General features: G+C 46.6%; 1 protein-coding gene across 1 annotated transcript in view; it reads right to left on the reverse strand.

Annotated features, from left to right (window-relative positions):
• amph (amphiphysin) overlaps positions 1-24,321 on the reverse strand; it is a 233,274-nt gene that overhangs the window by 141,321 nt on the left and 67,632 nt on the right. Inside the window, exons 3-7 of the mRNA XM_033019968.1 lie at positions 22,412-22,466; positions 19,122-19,216; positions 15,526-15,621; positions 12,762-12,869; positions 3,584-3,669 (exon numbers count right to left, since the gene is read on the reverse strand). Coding sequence (XP_032875859.1) covers positions 3,584-3,669; positions 12,762-12,869; positions 15,526-15,621; positions 19,122-19,216; positions 22,412-22,466 — 440 coding nt within the window. The remainder of the gene's footprint in view (positions 1-3,583; positions 3,670-12,761; positions 12,870-15,525; positions 15,622-19,121; positions 19,217-22,411; positions 22,467-24,321) is intronic.

The raw sequence follows: 24,321 nt of genomic DNA on the forward strand, positions 1-24,321 counted from the left end.
CGGGCCGCGCACCCCCTCTCCCCGGGCCGCGCCCCCCTCTCCCCGGGCCGCGCACTCCCTCTCCCGCTGCACCGGGCTCCACACTCCCTCTCCCGCTGCCCCGGGCCGCACACTCCCTCTCCCCGCTGCCCCGGGCCGCGCACTCCCTCTCCCGCTGCCCCGGGCTCCACACTCCCTCTCCCGCTGCCCCGGGCCGCGCACTCCCTCTCCCCGCTGCCCCGGGCCCCACACTCCCTCTCCCCGCTGCCCCGGGCCCCACACCCCCTCTCCCCGGGCCGCTCACTCCCTCTCTCCGCTGCGGAAACAAAGATCCGATCTTTGGCCAGAAGCAAGATGGCGGAACAAGATGGCGGAACAAGATGGTGGGGACTGGTCGCTAAAATGGGTCCTATAATCACCCATGAATCCGCCCATGAGCGTACTACACGTTTGCGTGAGAGTAACCCATCTTGCTCTGCTCTAAGATCTTTGCTCATGACGACCATGCTGCGAGTATGAGAAGGGCAAACTCGGCAGAGGTCGTGAATTAGGTCATGAAAGTGGTACAGGCCCTTAACTCTCCTTCATGCTCGAGAGTAGTCCCCGCGTACTCGAGGGCTCAGCTGGTTCTCGGCGTATTTTTCAACAGGCTGAAAAACGCCCGCGAGTAAAAAAAGGTCGCCATGGAAATGTTTTTAACTCGTTGGTTTAGTCGAAGTAGGTCATAGTAGGTCGGCATGTTATTCGTAGGTAATCTAGGGTAGTCGAAGGCAATCAAAGGTAATCGAAGGTAGTCGAAGGTAGTCGTAGATGGTCTTCAACATAGTCAAAGGGAGGTCAAAGGAGGTTGTCTTCACTCTCGGTGACCACTTTTCCCCGAAGTTAGTCGTAGCTAGTCGAAGCTAGTCTTCAACATAGTCGAAGGTGGTCGAAGGAGGTCTTCTACATAGTCGAAGGAGGTCTTCAACAGGACATTTTTTCAAACTCTCCTAAACTCTTCTAAACTCGCCAATTAGGTTGCCGCAGTGGGACAGCCCCTTTACTATCTCATTGATCCCCTTGGAAATAGTCCCAGATTCTTGATGGTGTTTCCATATCTGCACTTTTCCATTCATCAAAGTGCCTTCTTAAATACAGTTCCCATAGCCACAGGGCGGCACGGTGGCACAGCGGTAGTGTTGCTGCCTTACAGCGCCAGAGACCCGGATTTGATTCTGACTACAGGTGCTTGTCTGTACGGAGTTTGTACGTTCTCCCTGTGACTGCGTGGGATTTTCCGGGTGCTCCGGTTTCCTCCCACTCTCCAATGACGTACAGGTTTGTGGCTTTGGTAAAAAAATATAAATTGTCCCTAGTGTGTAGGATACTATTAGTGTACGGGAGTGGCTAGTCGGCAAAGACTCGGTCGGCTGAATGGCCTGTTTCCATGCTGTATCCCTGAACTAAACTAAACTATGAAGGAAAACTCTATAACCAAACACTTAACTTTATTCCAACTGTGATCTTACCAGGGCAAAATGACCATAATCTCCCTTTGGTATTACATGAAAAATCCAGAACAGTACTTGCCAGCTTTTATAGTCTTCGGCATCATTTGACTGTTTTAATTTCTCTACATTCATTGAGAAAATTCTCCTTTTATACATTCCTTTCATGATGTATAATTGCACAATTCACTGTATTTAACTGCAACAAACCCCAGTTTGTCTTTCCTACAAACACCAGTATCCACAGGTGAAGGACTGAGAATGGCTCTCTGCAGCCTCCTCCCTGCTCTGCTTAAGATAGTTGGTGAGGTTCTGTTTGGCAACTCCTCATAACAGGCTGGCTCCGACCAGTGGCACTGCAACCAAGAATGTGCACAATCGCACCTTTTCCCACTCCGTGACAATGTTGACTGCAGCTTGACAGGATAATAGATAAAACAGCTCCAGTCACCCATCCACCATGGCGCTCCAGAAAGTTGAACTATGCTGCTTTGACCTGCTTACTGTTTGTTTCAGTAAAACAATAGCCGTCGAGTTGCTGCCTTACAGCGCAAGAGACCTAGGTTCGATCCTGGCTACGGGGTGCTGCCTGTACGGAGTTTGTACGTTCTCCCCGTGACCTGCGTGGGTCTTTTCCGAGAACTTTGGTTTCCTCCCACACTCCAGAGACTTACAGGTTTGTAGGTGTACTGGCTTGGTATAAATGTAAAAATTGTTCCTAGTGTAAAATAGTGTTAATGTGCGGGGATCGCTGGTCGGTGCGGATCCGATGGGCCCAAGGGTCTGTTACCTCTCTACTGTATATCTAAACTAAACTTGCTGCTAAGCCCCAGTGACATACAGGACGGGCTGCAGATGTCAGAGGTTATGGGGAGCAGGCAGGAGAATGGGGTTAGGAGGGAGATATAGATCAGCGAGATTGAATGGCATAGACTTGATGGGCCAAATGGCCTGATTCCACTCCTATTCCTAATGACCTAATGAGCAATGGCCTGAGAGAGCAGGCCTAACAATAATATACAACCTTTCAAGCACAGACCTTTTCCATTCTTCCTTACAACATAAAGAGGCCACTTGGCCCATCAAGTCTCTGCTGGCTCACAGAGCAAACCCATTCCCCCATTCCTATTCTTCGAATATTCCAATAAATATGCTGCAGATTCTATGCCCCACTTGCACAAGGACAATCACAGCGGCCAATTAATCTACCAACATCATTGGGATGCAAGAAGAAACTGGAGCACTGCTAAGAAGCCCACCTGGAGACCCACCTACAAGCTCTACAAAGACAACACGAGAGGTCAAGATTGATCCGAGGTCACGAGGAAATGTGAGGCAGCAATTCTCCGTGCAGTGCCACTTTGCTGACGGGTGGAATTGCTCTTCACAATCCACGAGGACATCTTGAGTCTTCATGGGTTCTCTACCAGATGGTTCAGCAGTTAGTTCAGTGCATTCACCTAATGCCTGGAAGGCTGTGTGGACTTTAGTGCGGCTTCTTGCTTACTTTCCATTCAGAATAGTTGTCTCTTGCCCAGAGTAAATGGATCAAGGACAATGGGGCGTAGTTTTAAGGTGAAGGAGAAAAGATTTAATAGGAATCTGAGGGGTAACTTTTTCACACAGAGGGTGGTGGGGGTATGGATTGAGCTGTCAGAGGAGGTAGTTGAGGCAGGGACTATCCCAACACTTAAGAAACAGTTAGATGGGTATATGGTAGGACAGGTTTGGGGGGGTATATGGAACAAATGCGGCAGGTGGAACGCGTAGCTGGGACATGTTGGCCGGTGTGGGCAGGTTGGGCCAAAAGGCCTGTTTCCACACTGTATCACTCTATGACTCCATGACTCTGTGACTCTATCCTATTCCAGTTTCATCAGCAAAGTTTACCCAACCTAAAGTGAGCCCAACTTAAGACCAGACACATAATATTGTAAAGGACAGTTGGGTGAAATATGTGGCAAGTTGCTCGAAATAATGACCGTCAGCCTCAGTAGTAGAAAGAAAAGTCTTGTACGGATAGACGGATTTGACATTGAAAATATGAAAATCAGAGTGAAAAATACATGCTTTTAGACAACACATCTTGCACGACATTAGAGGATGGAGCTTAATACCTTGACCACAATGATGGCAATTCGTCCTGTAGGTCAATATTTAATTCTTCAAAGACTTTCTGTGCCTTTTGAAACTCCTCTTCTGCCTGAAATGAAAAGGAGTCAAGGGTTTATTTTAAAACATAAATCGCTTTCATTGCAGGAAATGATTAAAGCTTAAAGCTGTCACACAGTCAAGCAAGAGGGATTGGCCACCAAGCTGGAGAGCAACTGTCCTCTTATCTCCGGCTGCAACGGCTTAATTCTGTGCCTTTGTTCATTCTGCACAGAATAGAACTCTGGTTCCAAAGGCTAAAGCGGCTTTTTCACGGGGCGACTTGACGCAAGAGTTAACCAGAGTTTAACATCGTGGGAACCCTGTACGATAACAGTACAGCATTCGTGGACCACCGTGGCGCTAACGGCAGGTAATCGTGTAACTTGGTGACTCGGGAGAAAATTCAAGCAAGTTTGAATTTCTCCAAGAGCGACTTGTACACTTGTGGTTGAGCATTGCAACATTATATGAACGTAGTGGCCAGTGCGATATCCGTGCGATATCCGTAATAACTCTTGCGGTTACTGTGGGAACTCCTGCGAACGGTGAACCCGGAAGCTGGACAGAGGGGACAGAAGGTGAGTAAAAATTGTCTTCTGTGGGATTGAATTTAAAAAATAAAGATTTGCATCCGCATATGGACATCAACTTATTCATGAGTTATGTTAATGAGATTCAAGAAAATAACTATAATCTTTAAAAGGGACTTTAAAAGGGACTTTACTGAAAGGTCCCGCATTTTTATGGTCCGTGAGAAATTTTTCACATGTACTTCTTTGAGAGATACAGCTCGGAGTCCTCGCCGACTAGCGATCGATGCCTTTCCGAAGCAGGGTCCGGAACGCTACCAATCAATGTTCTCCAGAGACCCGTGTAAGGAGTGAACTGCACATGCTGGTTTAAACCGAAGACAGACACAAAAAGCTGGAGTAACTCAGCGAGTCAAGCAGCATCTCTGGAGAAAAATAGGTGATGTTTCGGGACGAGACACATCTTCAGACTCAATTCCGATTAGGATGTCTGAAGGGTTCCGATTCGAATCGCCACCTATTCTTTTTCTCCAGAGATGCTGCCTGACCCGCTGACTTACTCCAGCTTTTTATGTTTTTCTTCCCAGATCTGACTTACCTGCTGAGTTACACCAACATGTTGTGTCCTTTTGTGCGTATTAACCAGCATCTGCAGTTCCTTTAGACATTACCTAACTTCAGATTTTAGAGATATAGCGCGGAAACAGGCCCTTCGGCCCACCGAGTCCGCGCCGACCACCTATTCTTATCCGGCTTCAGAACGGTTCTTCCTTCCATTCATTTGGGCACTGACCCGACCTACCAACCTACCTCAATGCGGACATTGGACTTTTTCCCCCTGGAACTGTCCTGAAAACATATATTCGGAACTCTGGTATTTTCCTCTTCGCTCTACCTGGTGTTCTTGTGCATGTGTCGGAAGGAACAGCAGATTCCGGTTTAAAGAGAATGCTGGAGTAACTCGACGGTTCAAAATGCTGGAGTAACTCAATGGGACACGCAGCATCTCTAAAGAGAAGGAACGGGTGACGTTTCGGGTCGAAGCCCTTCTTCAGACTGTACGTGGCTTGGTTATATTCATGTATAGCATTATCTGATATGGTTGTATAGCACGCAAACAAAAGTTTATTCCCTGCATAGAATCATACAGCGTAGAAACAGGCCCTTCGACCCAACTTGCCCACACCGACCAATATGTCCCATCTACACTAGTCCCACTTGCCCGCGTTTGGCCCATAACCATCTAAACCTATCCTATCCATGCTTCAGTCTAATGCGTCTTAAACATTGCGACAGTACCTGCCTCAACTACCTTAACGGATAGCTCATTCCATACACCCACCACCCTTTGCGTAAAATAGTTACCCCTTAGGCTCTCATTAAATCATTCCCCCCGAACCTAAACCTGTATCTGCTGGTTCTCGATATGAGACAATAATAACAAACCAAAGCGAGTTAGGACATCAACGGGGAGATCCTGGATAAACCCAAGGTAGCCACAAAATGGAGGAACTCAGCGCAACAGGCAGCATCTCTGGGGAGAAGGAATGGGTGACATTTCGGGTCGAGACCCTTCTGATATGCTGCCTGTCCCGCAGAGCTACATGTTGTGTCTATCTTCGTTTTAATACAGCATCTGCAGTTCCTTCCTGGCCGAACCCGATTGAAAGATGAGAGGCTGGGCGATAGAGCACTGGGTCTGACAAGGATCAGGCTTCAGTAAGCAAAGTAAAGAGGTGGCAACGTTATGGAAATGAAGCGGGTAATCCGAGTGATGGCGAGACGGTATCCTCTAATGTGTCGGAAAGAACTGTAGATGTTGGTTTGCGCCAATGATAGACACAGTAATACTGGAGACAGACATAAAATACTGGACGGGCAGCATCTGGATAAAAGGAATGGGTGACGTTTCGGGACGAGACTCTGAAGAAGGGTCTCAAACCGAAACGTCACACATTCCTTCTCTCCAGAGATGCTGCCCGTCCCGCTGTGTTACTCCAGCACTTCGTGTCTATCTTCCATATGCTCTGTGATGGTCATCTCGGAGTCAAGTGGCAACTCTGGTCTGTAGACACGAGGAACTGCAGATGCAGGAATCACGAGCAAAACACAGAGCGTTGGACGAGCCTGACCCTTTGAGTTCCTCCATCACTTTGTGTAGAAGTCAGGTCTGGACATTGCTTGGCTCAGTCTCAGGCGCCGGCTAACTAGGAAGGTCGAGTCAAAGTCCAGCACTAACACTCAAGAAATAACGCTTGCGGCCTGATGTTCCCAATATTTAATTGAAATCATTAATAAAGTAAATAAATAGATACCGGTCTAATCAGTATCTACGGGATTGGACAGGCTAGATGCAGGAAGAATGTTCCCGATGTTGGGGGAGTCCAGAACCAGGGTCCCAGTTTTACAGTCTACCGTGGGAACTCTTTAACTCAGTAAAGTAAAGTAGCCTTTATTGTCATATCAGCGCACAGGCAGCAGTTGATTGTTGCTCTATTCAGTTTCCCAGGGGGTCGGGACGGGACTGGAGTTGGGAGGGAAAGGTGGGGGAGTCGAGGGAGAGGAGGGGGAGACAGATGGGGGTGTCTTCATTTACTGGCGGCGGGTGTCTGTCACTGAAACAGGCAGGTGAGATTTCACATCCACCTTGTGTGTGCCTCTCTCTCTCTCCCTCCCTCCCTCTTACACAGGCTGAGAGACTCTGCCTCTGTGAGTGTACGTCTCTTTCTCCCCCTCTCCCACACACAGTAAGACCGATGTACTGTGCTCAGTCCATCTGTGTCTCCCACATACACAGTAAAACATGTCTCCAAATGAGCCAATTCAACCAAGGGAGGATATTTATAGTGTGTGAAAAAAAGTGACATCATTTGTGCCACGTGATGATTTAACAACACTTCACAATGTTCATTCAAGATTTAACGGGAAAGCTCGGGAGACGGACAAGTCACTCGCACAAATAACAGAAATGCCGAGTACCGTGGGAACTCTTTATCTACCCCCCGTTATATCGTGTGATATCGTGCTAGACCACGACCACTTCACTCTGGTTACATCTTGCGTCAAGTCGCCCTGTGAAAAAGCCGCATAAACGACAGGAGAAATGATATCTGATTTTCATGCCATTTAGCTTAACCCATTCACGTTTCAGACATGTCACCAATATAATGAAGCTGGGCCCTGGTGAAAGCTAGTCTTACATTCGAGAAGTTAACACCTGTACTACTATTGTGTAAGAAGGAACTGCAGATGCTGGTTCAAACTGTAAACACAAAATGCTGGAGTAACTCAGCGGGACAGGCAGCATCTCTGGAGAGAAGGAATGGGTGACGTTTTGGGTCGCGACCCTTCTTCAGACCCGCTGAGTTACTCCAGCATTTTGTGTCTACCTGTACTAATATTGATGGGTTTTGGGACTCTCTAGAAGATTTTAATCTTTGTTTTTCTGCATTAACTTAACCCCTGACTGTGATATCGAACACCAGAGGTTAGACAGAGTAAGCAAAAATCTTTTCCCGGCCCACTTTAAAGGTGGAAAATGGTGTACCAACAAGCCTACACGTACTGACCCAAACTGGCTCAGATTTATTTCTGAGCGTTCATCTCATTTTTTTGGGGTACGACCTTTTTCTCTGGACGGCACGGTGATGCAGCGGTAGAGTTGCTGGCTTACAGCGCCAGAGACCCGGGTTCGTTCCTGACTACGGGTGCTGTCTGTATGGAGTTTGTACCTTCTCCCCATGACCTGCGTGGGTTTTCTTCAAGATCTTCGGTTTCCTCCCACACTCCAAAGACGTGCAAGTTTGTAGGTTAATTGGCTTGGTATGAATGTAACATTGCCCCTAGTGTGTGTAGGATAGTGTAAATGAGCAGTGCTCAGCCTCAGTGGTTTAAACGTTAATTGCTGAGAGATTAAGGACGGGAGATTCCCCCCATTTGAACATTTACCTGAAACTCGCAAGGATTTATCAACTGGAGCTTCTCTGGATACATACACCAAGTATGATAAAGCAGTGCGCTTCCATACCCTTGGAATCAAATAAATAGTGTGACTGCTCTAGGCCTAGTGATAGCTCTTAACATTGCGCCTTTACCAACCAGGATCCTCACTCAGTATGGTGAATTGGAAAAGTACATAAAATGGGGGATATCCTGAACAAGCATATTGTCATGGTCCTGCCAGGGGATAAACAGCAAAATCACACAGCCACCTGTGAGGAGGGCAATACGAGGAGTCAAGGGATATGGGGATAAGGCAGGAACGGGGTACTGATTGTGGATGATCAGCAATGATCACAGTGAATGGTGGTGCTGGCTCGAAGGGCCGAATGGCCTCCTCCTGCACCTATTGTCTATTGTCTATATTACTCATGGTAGCAGCAAGGTGGACATATGAGATAACGGCAAATGTACAGTAAGGAACACAGACGAGGGCTCCAATGAAAACATTGTGAGGATTTTGGTGGGATATTTTAATCCAATGCTTCCAGAGATTTGATTATATCTTGGGTACATGCAACAAGGGACCAGAAAGACAGTGAGCGACTGCCTCAGAAGATAGATCATAGAATAGTACAGCGAAGGAACGGGTCCTTTAGCCCACTATGTCTGCAGCAACCATGTCACCAGGTGAAAGGAACTGGTTGAAAGCTGTAACTTTCAGAACCTTTTCATGGATGGTGTGTGGAATCCCAAACTAGAAAATTCAAGGAAAACTCTGACACACTGGATCTGGCAAATGAGGGAATTTGCACAATAGCTACGAAGATGGAAAGGACTTTCACAAATGTAAGGTAGATACAAAAAGCTGGAGTAACTCAGAGGGTCAGACAGAATCTCTGGAGAAAAGGAATAGCTGATGTTACGGGTCAAGAACCTTCTTCAGACTGAGAGTCAGGGGAAAGGGAATCGAGAGATATAGACGATGATATAGAGAGATATGGAAGAAATTAATGAAAGATATGCAAAAAAGTAACGATGATTAAAGGGAACAAGCCATTGTTAGCTGTGGGCTAGGTGAAAACGAGTTGCAGACAATGAGACTCAACAAGATGACTTTGAAACTGGTAGGACTTGGGTGGGGGTGGAATGGAGAGAAGGGATGCAAGGGTTATTTGAAGTTAGAGAAATTAATATTCATACCGCTGGGCTGTGAGCTGACCAAGGGAAATACGAGGTGATGTTCCTCCAATTTGCGTTTGGCCTCACTCTGACAATGGAGGAGGCCCAGGACAGAAATGTCAGTGTGGGAATGGGAAGGGGAGTTAAAGTTTCACAAATGTAAACAGTTTCCCCCAAGACATGAGCCCCTGGTTGATGGTGAAGGTGGCTTCATCTTTATTCATTTGAGGCCATGTAATAATTTTGGCGCCACATGTGCCATCAGCAGAGATAACATGAGAACACAAATGCCAAAGGTAGGAAGGTTAGAAATAGCGGGACTTACTATGACGGAGGTGTAGACCATCCAGCATTTGTAATGAATGGAAGCAAGGTTCTTTGGCGAGGCTGTGACCTAGAGAATATTTGCAGCAACCATTTTACCAGGTTAAAGGCACTGGCTAAAAGCTGTAACTTCCAGACATTTTTTGGTTTAGGTGCTTGACGCATGGAACCGCAAACAAGGAAATTCAAGGAAAACTCTGACTCCTGTTTGCATGGATGTGAGCACACAAGATTATTAGAAGATCCAATGGTGGCCAGCGACAGACTGCAGTGGACTTGGATGATGCTGTCTGGAATCGTGATACCCACAGATGTGAAGCTGTTGGACACATTCAGGAGGGAAGTATCGTGCATGACATAAAGGGATTTCTCCCAGTGTTTCTTGGTACTTCGAACACTGCGGTGCTCATTGTTCAGCTCCTGTCTTGCAGCAGCTGCCCACGTGCTGACCGCAGCTTCTGCAGTGACCACCACCAGCAGGAAAGGAGAGATTAAGAGGCACATCGCCAAGGGATCTCTTAGCTATGTCTCCTCTGTGTCCCGTAGTTTAGATCCCACTGCCCCCCCCTCCCCATACCCCCCCGAGATGGTTAATGCCAGTGTTCCTCTGGTCTTTACCTTTCACCTGCCCAGCCTCCGCATCTGACAGATCATCCTCCAACAATTCTGTCACCTCAATGTGATCCAACCTACAAGTCACACCGGCCCATCCTCACCCATTTACACCTTCAACACAGACCGCTCCCTCTGCATCTCCTTGGTTCACTCGCTGCCTTCCTGCTCAAATCAGCCTTTTCCCCAGCAACCACAAATATATCACCTCTCCATTCACAATTTGCAACTTTTCAATCCTTTTGTCTTACACCTGGTTTTTTTTCCCATCTCTGGCATTTGTCCAACCATCTGCCTATCAACCCCTCCCCTCGCCCCACCTCACCTATATCCACCTATTACCTGTGTAGGAAGGAATTGCAAATGCTGGTTTACACTGAAGATAGACATAAAATGCTGGAGTATGTCAGTGGGTCAGGCGACATCTCTGGAGAAAAGGAATAGATGACATTTCGAGAAGGGTCTTGACCCGAAGCGTCACCTATTCCTTCTCTCCAGAGATGCTGCGTAACCCACTGCGTTACTCCAGCATTTTGCGTTTATCCAACTACTACCTGCCAGACTTTGTCCTGCTCCTCCTCTCTCCCAACTTTCTCCCCCAACACCCCCCCCCCCCCACCCCCACCCCCGCCTTCCCTATAGCAGTCTGAAGAAGAGTCCCAACCCGAAAAGTCCCCTATCCACGTTCTCCAGAGATGCTGCCTGACCCACTGAGTTACTCCTGAACTTTGTGTCTTCGTTGGTACACCAGTTTCTGCAATTCCTTGTTTCTACATCACCAAGGGACCCAGGCACGAAGATCACTAGGAGATGTTCTGGAGCAACCACCTGTCCTTTATGAAAGTTTAACTCTGGGCACTGGAGAGTCCAGTGATTTGGCTTTTTCCCAATGATGTATTCTGTGTCTTCAGTCGCAACACAATTAGAAGTGATTTGTTTAGGAAATACAAGTTAGCGTTCTCCAAGGAGTACTAGGACAACCGTGTACTCAGAGTAAACTACACCCTAGACCATTGTAATGAGCAGTGGATTGTAGCATTGCCAAACTAATGCAACAAGTGAGACAGTTTGAAGAATATTCAACTTCCTTCAAGATTGTGTGGTCCCGTTTGGGCACGACAGTAACCTACAAAGCTGGCCCTCATTCAAGATTTGCGATGAAGTCACAAAGCAAACAGCATTCATTTAGTGCATGGAGAAGTGGAGCCAAAGCCACATAAGTGGTATTCCTTTGAGATTGGGACTGAAGGAATTTGATGGATTAGAGAGATATTGAAGCAGTGTTTCAATTAACTGCAGGTGTTGAACTGGCACCAAGGACTGACCATCCTTTGCAGGAACAATCAATTTGAAGGGAAGATCGTTCGACCACCTTCACCAAGAGTAATGCTACAGCCATTGCAAGTAGTCCCCTCATTGCTGCACCGTTCAAAGACTTGGGAGATGTCCAGGTTATGGATGTAGCCATTTCCAGAGTCTGAAGAAGGGTCTCGACCCGAAACGTCACCTATTCCTTTTCTCCAGAGATGCCGTCTGCTTCAGCTTTTTGTGTCTATCTTAAGTTTAAACAAGCATCTGCAGTTCCTTCCTACACATAGAGTCTTAAGGTGATACAGCATGGAAACAGGCCCTTTGATCCAACTTGCCGACACCGGCCAACATGTCCCAGCCACAGTAGCCCCACCTGCCTGCGTTTGATCCATATCCCTCCAAACCTGTCCTATCAATGTACCTATCTAACTACCTCCTCTGGCAGCTTGTCCCATACACCCACCACCCGTTTTTGGGAAAAGGTTACCCCTCAGATTCCTATTAAATCTTATCCCCTTCACCTTAAACCTAGGTCCTCTGGTCCTCGATTCACCTACTCTGGGCAAGAGGCTCTGTGCATCTACCCGATCTATTCCTCTCATGATTTTATACACCTCAAAAGGATCACCACTCATCCACCTGCGCTCCAATGAATAGAGTTCCAGCCTACTCAACCTCGCCAATAGCTCAGACACTCTAGTCCTGGCAACATCCTTGTAAATCTTCTCTGTACCCATTCCAGCTTGACAACATCTTTCCTATAACATGGTGCCCAGAACTGAACACAATATTCTAAATGTGGCCTCACCATCATCTCATACAACTGCAACATGGACCTCCCAACTTCTATACTCAATACTCTGACTGATGAACACCAATGTGCCAAAAAAAACATGCCTATAATACATTCAATTGATTGAGCCAACAGTCCAAACTATGGCAATGCATATTATTCATTAGCAACACAATCTTTTTCAGCACCTGTACTTATTCAAGCAAGGCATAGCAATCCCTCTGACCTGGTTGTGGGATCATCATTGATGACTGAGCAGCTGTGATCTATGGGAGTCTTGTGGGTGGCATGGTGTGAATCGGCAATCAGTCATTGATCCGGCAACACACATGAAGTACCTATTTCACTTGTACGCTGTTGTCAGTTCAGCGTTGCATGCATCTAATTTCACTTTGTTGAGAGGAATAATTTCAAATCAATAACATCACTGCTTCCAAGTGATCTGCCTACCTTGACGAGTTTACTGTCATCCCTTCGTCTTGAGTGCTGCAAGGACTCTAGGTGATGTCGGGCACAGTCGTAGTCAACCAGCTTTCTGCTGCGCTTTGCAATTCGAGTCTGTGAAGATGCAAAAGGCGTGAATAAACCATCAGTTTGAGTTTGCAGTATGTACAGCAACATCCAACAGGCACTTTGTGCATTTCACCATAACTATTCATCTGACTGTGACACTGGAAGTATCATCCCCCCATATACTGGTCACAAAGGAGAAGGAAGGTAATATTACCATCTACATTTTGACATATTGTGGAGGGGCGGAAACCCTTTTGTCACCTCACGACATCCAAAATCAGTTCACAATCATGAACTCAACACTTGTGAAGCCTGACGACTAATGTAGATGAAGCAACAACCAATTTGAGCACAGACACAACTCCACAATTACCAATCTGATCACCTTCAGATTAACTCTTACTGGAATATATTTTCGGCCAGGACACTAGAGAGACCTCTAACAAAAAGTGACCAGAAATATTAACTAGATTAGGACACCGATGATGTGTCCAGAAGTCCTGATTGTTCTGCATGTGGCTCACCCACTTGATGTTTGTTGCGTTCCCAGTTCATTTTGTAGAGTCCTGGTTCCAAAATTCCCACACACTCTCTGAGGATCCAGTCCTACACCCCCTGCTCATTCACCAGCACTCCCATTCCCATGCTCCGCAGCCGCTCTCACAGAGCAAGACCTTCCCTGCTCCCTATTGCTTGGGCATAAGGTCCCATGCATCCTTGACACTTACCCGTTTGTTCTGTGTCCAACCTGTTATTTTTAATTACCAGATTAACTGAAGTGTTACTGTATAATATCAAGTTATACATAAATAAAGAAAAAGTCATGGAGTTATACAACGCCCAACTTGCCCACACCGGCCAACATGTCTTAGCTACACTAGTCCCACCTGCCCTTGTTTGGCCCATATCCCTCCAAACCTGTCCTATCCATGTACCTGTCTGTTTCTTAAATGTTGGTATAGTCCCTGTCCCAACTAACTCCTCCAAAAGTGTGTTGGAGTATTAATAAAATAAAATCTGATAAATCTGTTGGTTTGGCACTGGCAAAAGTTCTGTGAGTGCCAGACTAATGGAGTTTTTTTTAATTTATTTTCCCACAGACACAGCTCTACCTTCTGAATAATTGTAGCAGTTTTCTGCTTTATTTGTTTTCAGATCTCCAACCTGTGCAGTTTTTTGTTAATGGGCTCCATGCTGTATGAATTTATCACTACATGGTTTTGTAAGGGAAGAAGGTATATGTGTAGGGAAGTCATCGTTGGGGGGGGTGGGGGGAGCAGAGATTGTAAACTGTGGTCTGGGGAGCAAATGGTTGAAATGGGTTGCTGTTGAGACATAGTTAAACCCCTGTCCCACTTAGGAGACCTAAACAGCAACCACTGGTGACCTTGCCCGCCACCCAAAAGAAAATCAAGGTCGAGGTGACCTGTAACCTCCTACCATCTCCCACGCATATGTTGAAAACCTTCCTCGACTATGAATAAATCCGGCTTAGACTAGACCTGCGACTAAAAAATGATCGATTTTTAAAACGGCAACCTATTTTTAGTCGAGGCCGCATTTAATCATGATGAAAAAATAGCAGCAACCTAGATGAAGCTTCGACCACGCGGAAACCACTTTCGACCATTAGGGAGAGTGACCAAAACCTCCGGTGATCTCATGGAAACCTTGGGTGGCGGGCAAGGTCACCAGAGGTTGCTGTTTAGGTCTCCTAAGTGGGACAGGGGTAACTATTTAAAGCCAAGGTGCATAGGAACTTTACATAGATGGTGGCAATCTCTAGATTCTCTATCCCAAGTGGTGTAAAGGTTAGATCACGGGAGGTATTTAAAGAGCAAATAGATACATTTTTGAAAGATTGGCGAATTGAACTGGCAAATTGGGCCCAGTGTAAGATTAATCATTGCCAGATTGAATGGTGGGAGTGGATTGAAGGCAAGATGATCATTGCTACACTTATTTCCTTGTGTATTCTTGTGGGTAACAAGTGGTTTGTGGGCAGTTGCTCCCTCAAGAAGTGGCAGAGAGTGTCAGGCGGCAGGAGGCAGGAAAGGGCAAACGATGGTGGCAGATGGTCAACAATGGTGATTGGAGGAGGGAGATATTGGCAGGAAAGTTCTTAATATGGGAATACATTTTGTGTTGGGTATCATGCATTCAATGGCAGATTAGATAAAATGGGCAATATCAATAGGGCTGTACGGTGGCGCAGCGGTAGAGTTGCTGCTTTACAGCGCTCGCAGCGCTAGAGACCCAGGTTCGATTCTGACTACGGGTGCTGTCTGTACGGAGTTTGTACGTTCTCCCCATGACAGCATGGGTTTTCTCCAAGATCTTTGGTTTCCTCTCACATTCCAAAGACATACAGGTATATAAGTTAATTTGCTTGGTATATGTGTAAATTGTCCATAGTGTGTGTAAGATAGTGTTAATGCGTGAGGATCGCTGCTCGGCACGTACTTAGTGGGCCGAAGGGCCTGTTTCCGCTCAGAATCTCTAAACTAAACTAAAATCAGATCAGTTCTCTAGTATAAATCTCCCGATTTCTAGTTCTGTGAACCTAATAACTATCAGGGTAACAGTACAATGAGAAGCCAGTCCAAGATCATCTGATTCACACTGCAGTCTGCAGTCAAAATCACCCTCTGGATGACACATGCACATTTTATCAATTGAACACGTTGTAATCAGACCATACCTTGATATCAGGAAACTGTCCCAGGTATGTGTCCAGCGTCAACAAAGACTGGTCAACCACCTTCTGGTGAAAGTCCGCCCATAGCAAGTCAGAGTTCTGAGAAATGAGCAAAGAATGCTTGAGAGTTTATAATGACCACAATATAAAATGTGTCCAGATTCAGAAATCAAAATGATAAGAACTGATTCAGAAACAAGTAGCAATTATATGATGGGAATTAGCTACACATATGGTGATGCATAAATGTTGTGGCATTTTGCTGTCCAATGTAGCACAGCAGGTCACCTTGAAAACCCAGTGGCTGGTTATTGTTCAGTTACACTTGCTTCAACACCGAACCACGGCGGTACAGGCCGGCCACTTGAGTGAGTATGGTAAAAGGCCTGTCCCAAATTCACGACCTAATTCACCACCTTTTTTACTCGTGGACATTTTTCATCATGTTAGAAAAAACGCCCCGACCTACTTGATGCCACGAGTACCTACGACTAGCATCACGGCCTGCTACGACCTACCTACGACCTTGTGACAACCATGCTGCGAGTATGAGTCAGGGGAAAACTCGGCAGAGGTCGTTAAGTTAACACTACATCTCTACTTGCCAAAGTAAGTGTGATATTGTTGCAATGTGGAAAACCGATTAACATTCCTGGAAGAGATGTTCCCTCCAAACCAGAATGACAGTGACTTTGGAGGCAATGGAAAGGGTGCAACCGGAGCTTTCCCCAAAGAAAACTTTTCCTTGCTGTCTATGTGACTGCAGTCCTCAGTCAGGTGATCCTTACTTCCACATTAGCTGGTGAAGAAAGCTAAAATAGTTATTACCTTTCCAAGGCGTACTAACATTGGTCAAAAATCCTTGGCCTTGCCAGCTAAATCCCCATCCTACATAGGATATTTGGCGTAGCGGTAGATTTGCTGCCTTACAGTGCCAGGGATGTGGGTTCGATCCTGACTACGGGTGCTGTCTGTACGAAGTTTGTATGTTCTCTCCATGACCTGCGTGGGTTTTCTCCTGGAACTCCGGTTTCCTCCCCTACTCCAAAGATGTACAGGCTTGTAGGTTAATTGGCTTGGTATGAGTGTAAATGGTCCCTAGTGTGTGTAGGATAGTGTTAATGTGCGGGGATAGGTGGTCGGTGCCGACTCGGTGGGCCAAAGGGCCTGTTTCTGTAAACAAAACTAAGTTCGGGATTAATACTACTCTTCTGCTGTTATACTTTGTTCATTGGCCTGTTACCATGCTCATCATGAACTTCAATACATAAGCATCTTGCGGCACCCTGCATTCCCCACCCCAGCAATATAAGCACGTCAGTGGGCATAGGGTCAGAGGCTCCTTGACTTGGTGATGGTTAGGATATGGACATTGGAATGCTGAATCTGCTCATTTCCAAATGGACCAACTTCAACTGTCCAAAGGCCTGCCCTTTGTCATCAACCTGGAAACATGTTTAATGATCGGCCAGTGTAGAGTTCCGTCCTGAATTGAAGGAAGTTATTGGCTGCCAGACAGACCAAAAGAAAGTAAGCAAATCCATAAAAATATATGATCTCCTTTTTCAGCAGAACCTCGAGATCAATGATGCCTTGCTTCCACTTCAATTTTGTGGACTTTGAGACAGCTGATGAGGCCAGTGTTTGAACCACAAGTGGTCCAAGACACGGCCTGGCTACTCTGTGAGTGAATGTGCCGGGTTTTGTCTGCTCCAGGTACATGGACTTGAGGTTCTCAATACCATCCGAAAGGCCCCCTTTGAGCGTTCCTGGGCTAAATGTCCAAAGGACTAGATGGAATGGTGTTCTTCTTCAAGGAAGCTTCCTGCATATCCTTGAATCTCTGTCAGCTTGACAATCTCCCGTGACAGCACTTGCAATAAGGTGTCTGTTTCAAGAGCCTGGTGTTGGCCATACAAACAACATAACCTGACCAACAAATTTTAAGGAATATAATTAGGATCTCAGTGCTGGCTAAGTTGACCCATGAGCGGACATAGATATTTAGGACACAGTTTATTTATCCTTCCAGTGAAATTGAAGGATTTTGTGGGGACAGTTTTGCTGGTTTCTGTCCAGTGCCTTGTGTTAGTTATGTAGGAAGGGACTGCAGATGCTTGTTTACACTGAAGATAGACACAAAATGCTGGAGTAACTCAGCGGGTCAGGTAGCATCTCTGGATAGAAGGAATGGGTGACTTTTCATTTCGAGACCCTTCTTCAGAAGGTCTCGACCAGAAGCATCACCCATTCCTTCAATCCAGGGATGCTGCCCGTCCCGCTGACTTACACCAGAATTTTGTGTCTGTCCTTGAGGTAATTATTGTCGGTAGTCAAGGTCTCTGGAGAGTGCAGGAGACCAGTGATCATAAGTGCCATTTTGTGTTGGGTGTCATGATTTCATCATCAACATCTTTTCTCTGAACCCATCTAAGGCTGTGCAGGTGAATTGAAGACAATGGTGGATTTTACCACCAACGCCTGCCTTCAGACGTTTCTCCCGAGATATGGGAAGTGATCTACATTTTTTTGGGCCTTGTTATGAACCGTTATTACTGGAGGGCAGTATGGTCTAGCAGAGACAAGCTGGTAGAGGAACTCAGCATCATGGATGGCAAGTATTATGGGCCTGCCCCACTTAAGGCCCTGTCCCACGATGCGAGTTTACCCAAGAGCTCTCCCGAGTTTTAAAAAAAAAATCAAACTCGAGGTAAGTACGTAGAATGTGCGTAGCGGGTACGTCGGAGCTCGTGGACTTCTTGTAGTGTCTCGTAACGCTAACGGCAGGTACTCAGGGAACGCGGTAAGCTCATGAAGCTCGTGAAGTTATTTCAACAGTGTGAAAAATTTCCAAGAGTAAAAAAAAAACTGGTGATGAAGTACCACGAGTGTAATTTTTTTTAAACTCGGGAGAGCTCTTGGGTAAACTCGCATCGTGGGACAGGCCCTTAAAGCGACTCTTTAGGCGACTGCCAGGGACTAGTTTTAATGGAATTCACCTACGACACCTGGCGACAACCTACGACAGCACCTACGTCAACACCTACGTCAACCTCGAAAGCAAAATTTGTCGCCACTGTCGCCGAAAATGTTTCAACATGTGGAAAATTTTGCGGCAGTCACCTGGAGTCGCCTAAATGGGACAGGCCCATGAGGCTCACTCTCTCAGCGCTTCAGTGAATGAACTGATGCTTACATGTCTCTCAGTATGCACAAACAAACAACTTGGTTAAGGACAATTGGGTGATCTTGGTTCTCTATGTAGGTGCTATTACTTGAACAGTTACCCCTCGTTCCAAAGGTTAGTTCCATTCTCATGGGCAATTTATTGGTGACGAGGTGCAGCAATGCCATGATAAAAAAATGGCACTTCCATAGTTCTTTTATCAGCTCAAAATATTTTAAAATATTTTGTAATATATTACAATATTTTCTACATTGAGTGTTCAGTGAGTGTTGCTATTTGCTGAAATCCAGTACAACAAATCTTGTATCAATGCTTTGCACAAAGAGCACTGAGATGACATTTACAAAAAAGCAAAGATATTGGGTTTTTAGTGGTTGAGCTAATAGCTGATCTCATCTGGGCTCAGTCTTACCTGGCCGACAGTTTTAATGCCATCCCTGCCATACCACTCAGGCTCGTACACTTCATGTAGTGACTCTGTGAGCTTTGTTGAAGCCTCTTGCATCCCTGCAGAATACAAACACATCAGCACATTTAATTCTCCAGACATGTCCCTCGATGTGAAATGTTGCATTCAGTAACACATTGATTCTGTTGTTTAAGAGAATCTCCTATATTTCATCGTCAAGCAATCTCTCCAGAGAGGCTGCCTCACCCGCTGAGTTACTCCAGCATTTTGTGTCTACCTTCGATGTAAACCAGCACCTGCAGTTCTTTCTTTCAAATGATTTACAGTTTAGTTTGCTTTATCGACATGTGTACCGAGGTATAGTGAAAAGCTTTTGTTGCATGCTATCCAGTCAATGGAAAGACAATACATGATTACAATCGAGCCATTTACAGTGGAGATAGACACAAAAAGCTGGAGTAACAGAGACAGCATCTCTGAAGAAGAGGAATAGGTGGCGTTTCGGGTCGATTCCCTTCTTCAGACTGAATCAGCAGGATCTTGATTGACTGGGCCAATGGGTGGGGAATCACAGGTAGAGTTGAATTCTATATGTGGGTTGTTCTTTGGCAAGTTACTTACATAAAAGTGATAGAGCCCTGTCAGTTGTTATGGAACGGAGACCAAGGGGTGCAGTTATATAGTCCAACAAAGGTGGCAACACAGGTGGACATGGTGGCGAAGAAAGCATTTGGCACGCTTCCCTTCATGGAGTATCGACTACAGGAATTGTGATTTCATATCAATGCTGTACAAGGCGATGATATGATGACTTCTCGTGTACTTGTTCAGCTCTGATCACCCTGCTATAGGAGGAATGTCATGAAAGGGTGCAAAATGAGGGCTATTTTCCAGTCTGGCGGATTTGAGTTTTAAGGTTGGATAGTTTAGGGATTTCTTTCCCCTGGGGCATATGTGGCTGAGGGATGCCACGTACATAAGATCATGAGGGGCACAGATAAAGTGAATAGCCAGTCATTTTACCAGTGTAGGGGTGTTATAAACTGGGGGGCATAAGTTCAAGGTGAGAGAGGAAAGATTTAAAAGGGTCTCGAGGGCCAGCCGTATCACACAGAGAGTGGTGCATACATGGTATGAACTGCCAGAAGAATTGGTGGAGGCAGTTTAAATTCATTGCAATATTTAAAGGACATGGGTAGGAAAGCTTTGTAGGGGTATGGGCTAGCCTAGCTTGGGCAAGCATCTTGGTCATCAGAATGAATTGGGTGGATGTCCCTGTGTCAGTGTTGTGCTACAATGGACAGGACAGGTTGGGACAGCACTGTGTTGCCACTGCCTAATGGCGCCAGAGACCTGGGTTCAATTTTGACCTTGGTTGCTATCTGTGTTGCCACCCTCATTAAATTATTTCTGGACTGAGAAAAGCACCATCAGCGTTCTGGTCACGAATCAGTTAACAAAACAAGTAAATATTGTTATAATTCATTCTTTGCATTAAAAGTTGGAGCAAAACATTGAGGGTGGCACTGTGGTGCAGTGGTAGAGTTGCTGCCTTACAGCACTCACAGCCCCAGAGATCCAGGTTCGATCCTGGCTACAGGTGCTTGTGTGTACGGAGTTTGCACATCCCCCTGTGATCGTGTGGATTTTCTCCGAGAACTTTGGTTTCCTCCCACACTCCAAAGACGTACAGGTTTGTAGGTTAACTGGCTTGGTATAAATGTAAAAACTGTCTCTAGTGTGTGTAAGATAGTGTTAGTGTGCGGAGATCACTGGTCGGTGCGGATTCGGTGGGCCGAAGGGCCTGCTTTCGCGCTGTAGCTCTAAATTATAAAAACGAAATAATGCAGTGATAGGGCACTTAAAGGGCACTAAAATGAACAGTTTACAAACAGCACCTTTTCTTGTGTTTCTCATCTGAAGAAAATAAATGCCCCAACTGGTGACATTATTCATCGGGTAGAAACAAGGAACTTCAGATGCTGGTTTACAAAAGAAAGACACAAAGTGGTGAACTAACTCAGCGCTTGAGTAACTCAGCGGGTCAGGCAGCATATTTGGAGAAAGTGGGTTGCACCATTTTGGGTCAGGAACGTCACCTATCGTGGGACCGGCGGCGGCCTGCGGCTGGAATCGACCTGAGAGCTCCAGTCGCAGAGCCAGCGGACCTGCCATCGCGGAGCTAGCCGTCTTCAGAACGGGAAGAGCTGTGGTGGCACGCGGCTGCGACCCGTCTTCGGAGCTTCGGAAGCTCCGGCCGCAGGCCCGGTGGATGGTAACATCGGGAGCTCGCAGGTCGCTGGTGGGAGACCGCTATTCGGAGCTCCCGCAATGGCAACTTCTCCCGCCAGAATCGCGGGGTTAAATGACTTGGAGCGGGGCCTAAAATTGCCTGGCGCGGCTTAACGGCCGCGGGACTTGCCATCGCCTGCCGGGAGCTTTAACATCGTGACCCCCAGTCGCCCCGACGCTGCAGTTGGACTGCTAGACCGCGGGAGAAGAACAAAGGGAAGAGATAAGACTTTTGCCTTCCATCACAGTGAGAAGATGTTGGAGATTCACTGTGATGGATGTTTGTGTAAACTGTGTTAAGTGTGTGTCTTGGGTTTTTTGTAATGTTAAGACTGTAGAAAATGCAATTTCGTTCAAACCAAGCTGTTTGAATGACAATAAAAGGCATTATATTCTATTCTCCAGAGATGCTGCTTAACTCACTGAGTTACTCAAGCACTTTGTGTCTTTTTTTGTGCTTCGTGTGTTTGGAAACTTGGGAACAAAATAATGAATTTATCAAGTCCGGCCAACATGTCTGAGTAACAATAGTCCCACCTGCCCGCATTTGGTCCATATCCCTCCAAACCTGTCCTATCCATGTAACTGTCTAAACGATTTTTAAACATTGGGATAGTCCAAGCCTCAACTACCTCCTCTGGCAGCTTGTTCAATACACCCACCACCCTTTGTGTGAAAAAGTTACCCCTCAGATTCCTATTAAATCTTTTCCCCTTCACCTGGAACCTATGCCCTCTGGTCCGCGATTCCCCTACTCTGGGCAAGAGACTCTGTGCATCTACCTGATCTATTCCTCTCATGATTTTATACAGGAGCTCTGGCCAAAGATACTTTCAAATGATAGCTAGCAGTCTAGGCATGGCTGTGAAGGGTGAAGCATTTGAAAGTGATTGGTACCAAAAGCAAAGCACATCATACAAAAGAACTGCCGAATAATTATATGTCAATTCTCCATGTCAAACACACAAATCATAAGGTATAATATAAAATTGTATGACAACCTTTCACTGCAGTTAAGTACCCTCGTAGTTCCCTCTGTAATCGGCTACCTTCGGCCTGAATAAAGCAAAAGCAGCATGTGAAAACAGTCATGATATTTTACAATATCCACCCTTTACTGTTAAAACACATCGTGACTGAGTATTGTTTCAACACATTTGGTTGCCTTCTCACCCCATCTCGCATCACACTGAAAATCTCCCATCTAATCAACAGGGTTAGGCACAAAATGCTGGAGTAACTCAGTGGGACAGGCAGCATCTCCGGAGAGGAGTGGATGACGTCTTGGGTCGAGACGCCCTATTCCTATTGATCAGCAGGGTTCTTTTGGGTGTCAATCTTGCCTTAGTCTCAAAGCCCTCTTTCTTTCAAATTCATGGAAGCCCCTCCTTGGTCAGAGGGAATCACAAAAAAATCCCACCCTTCCTTATCACTGTGTCTCCTTCTCCCCTGACTCTCAGTCTGAATAAGGGTCTCCAGCCGAAACCCATTGAAAGGGTCTCCAGCCGAAACCCACCTGAATAAGGGTCTCCACCCATTCCTTCTATCCAGAGATGCTGCCTGCCCCACTGAGTTACTCCAGCATTGTGTGTCGATCTTCACAAAAAGTCTTTGCTCTCTGCTCAGCAGTTGCCAGCACCAGGTTTCTCTCGCTTGCTGGGGTGATAATTTGATAGCGCTGTTGATGGCTGCCTCCGCCTGCAGTCTGTTTGGCTTTGTATCTTTTTTTATTTTTAGTATGTTTAAAGTATGTTTTTTTTAGTATTTTATGTGGGGGAGGGGGGGTAGGATAAGGGGCAAACCGTCCTTCAGTCACATCCGGGCGAGGATGTGACTATTATCCGAGTCGCACCCTCGCCCCCCTCCTCGCGGCCTTTCCTGCCGGGACTGGACCAGAGCTTCAGCAGTGGCGGCGCAGCGCTGGATACATCCTGGAGCAGTCGATGCCTCACCTGGGATCACCGTTTGAGGCTCCGGAGTGTTGGGCCTGCTGCATCAACATCGCGGAGCTGTGGTTTGTCGAGCTCCCAATGCGGGTGGCGCTGACCAACATCGCAGCGTCCTGGGACCCTTTGCCAGGGGCTGACAGCTGCCTGTGGATTTCAGGAGCCACGGACTCCAGTGGGAGGTGGCTGATTCAGAGGGCCAGGCCGCTGAGGATGTTCTTCCGCCCGACATCGGGGTTCCATCGTTCCCGGCGAGAGGGCCTGGACATCGGGCCGCCCGTGGCGGCGACTATGGGGTGCTCGGGAGGCCACGACCACGGGAGAACATTGGGGAACATCAGCGAGGAGGTTGACTGGACTTTGGTTCCTTCCCTCACAGTGGGGAACTTTGGTGCCGCTGTGGGGATGTGTGTGTTGTGGACTACTGTGTTCTTTGTTTTTGTTTTTTTTATTCGTATGACTGTATGGGAAATAGCATTTTGTTGTCTCTGACTTGAAGCCAATGACAATAAAACCAGACCTAAGCCAACCACCACACAACTTGAGGAAGTTATATGTGCACTCCTGCGTCTATAACGTGCCTGTTTAATGCATGTGCGGACGCGGCGCCGACAGACAAGAAGCCGAAGCAAAGAAGCCGCAGCCAAAGCACCGAATAGAAACGAGGCCGAAATGTCAATGAATCGAAAGAGTCCGAAGACGAAACGCCTACTAATCGAAAGGATGGGACGCCTAAATACAAACTAATCGAAAGGGCGGGACGCCTAAACGCCAACGAAAGGCTGCGTCGCCTAAAAGCAAACTTACCAAATGGCCCCTCTGTCGAAACGCCACCTACCCAAAAGGCGGCGGCGCCTATAGGCCAAAGGACCGACTGCCGCTCAGCAGAAAAGTCCAATAACAGACTTGACGTTGCCAGGGGCGGGACTTGTCAGCAATTGGTCCAGACCCCCGCGTCCATCACA

Source organism: Amblyraja radiata, chromosome 4 (genome assembly GCF_010909765.2).
Source record: "Amblyraja radiata isolate CabotCenter1 chromosome 4, sAmbRad1.1.pri, whole genome shotgun sequence".
Taxonomy (NCBI): Eukaryota; Metazoa; Chordata; class Chondrichthyes; order Rajiformes; family Rajidae; genus Amblyraja; species Amblyraja radiata.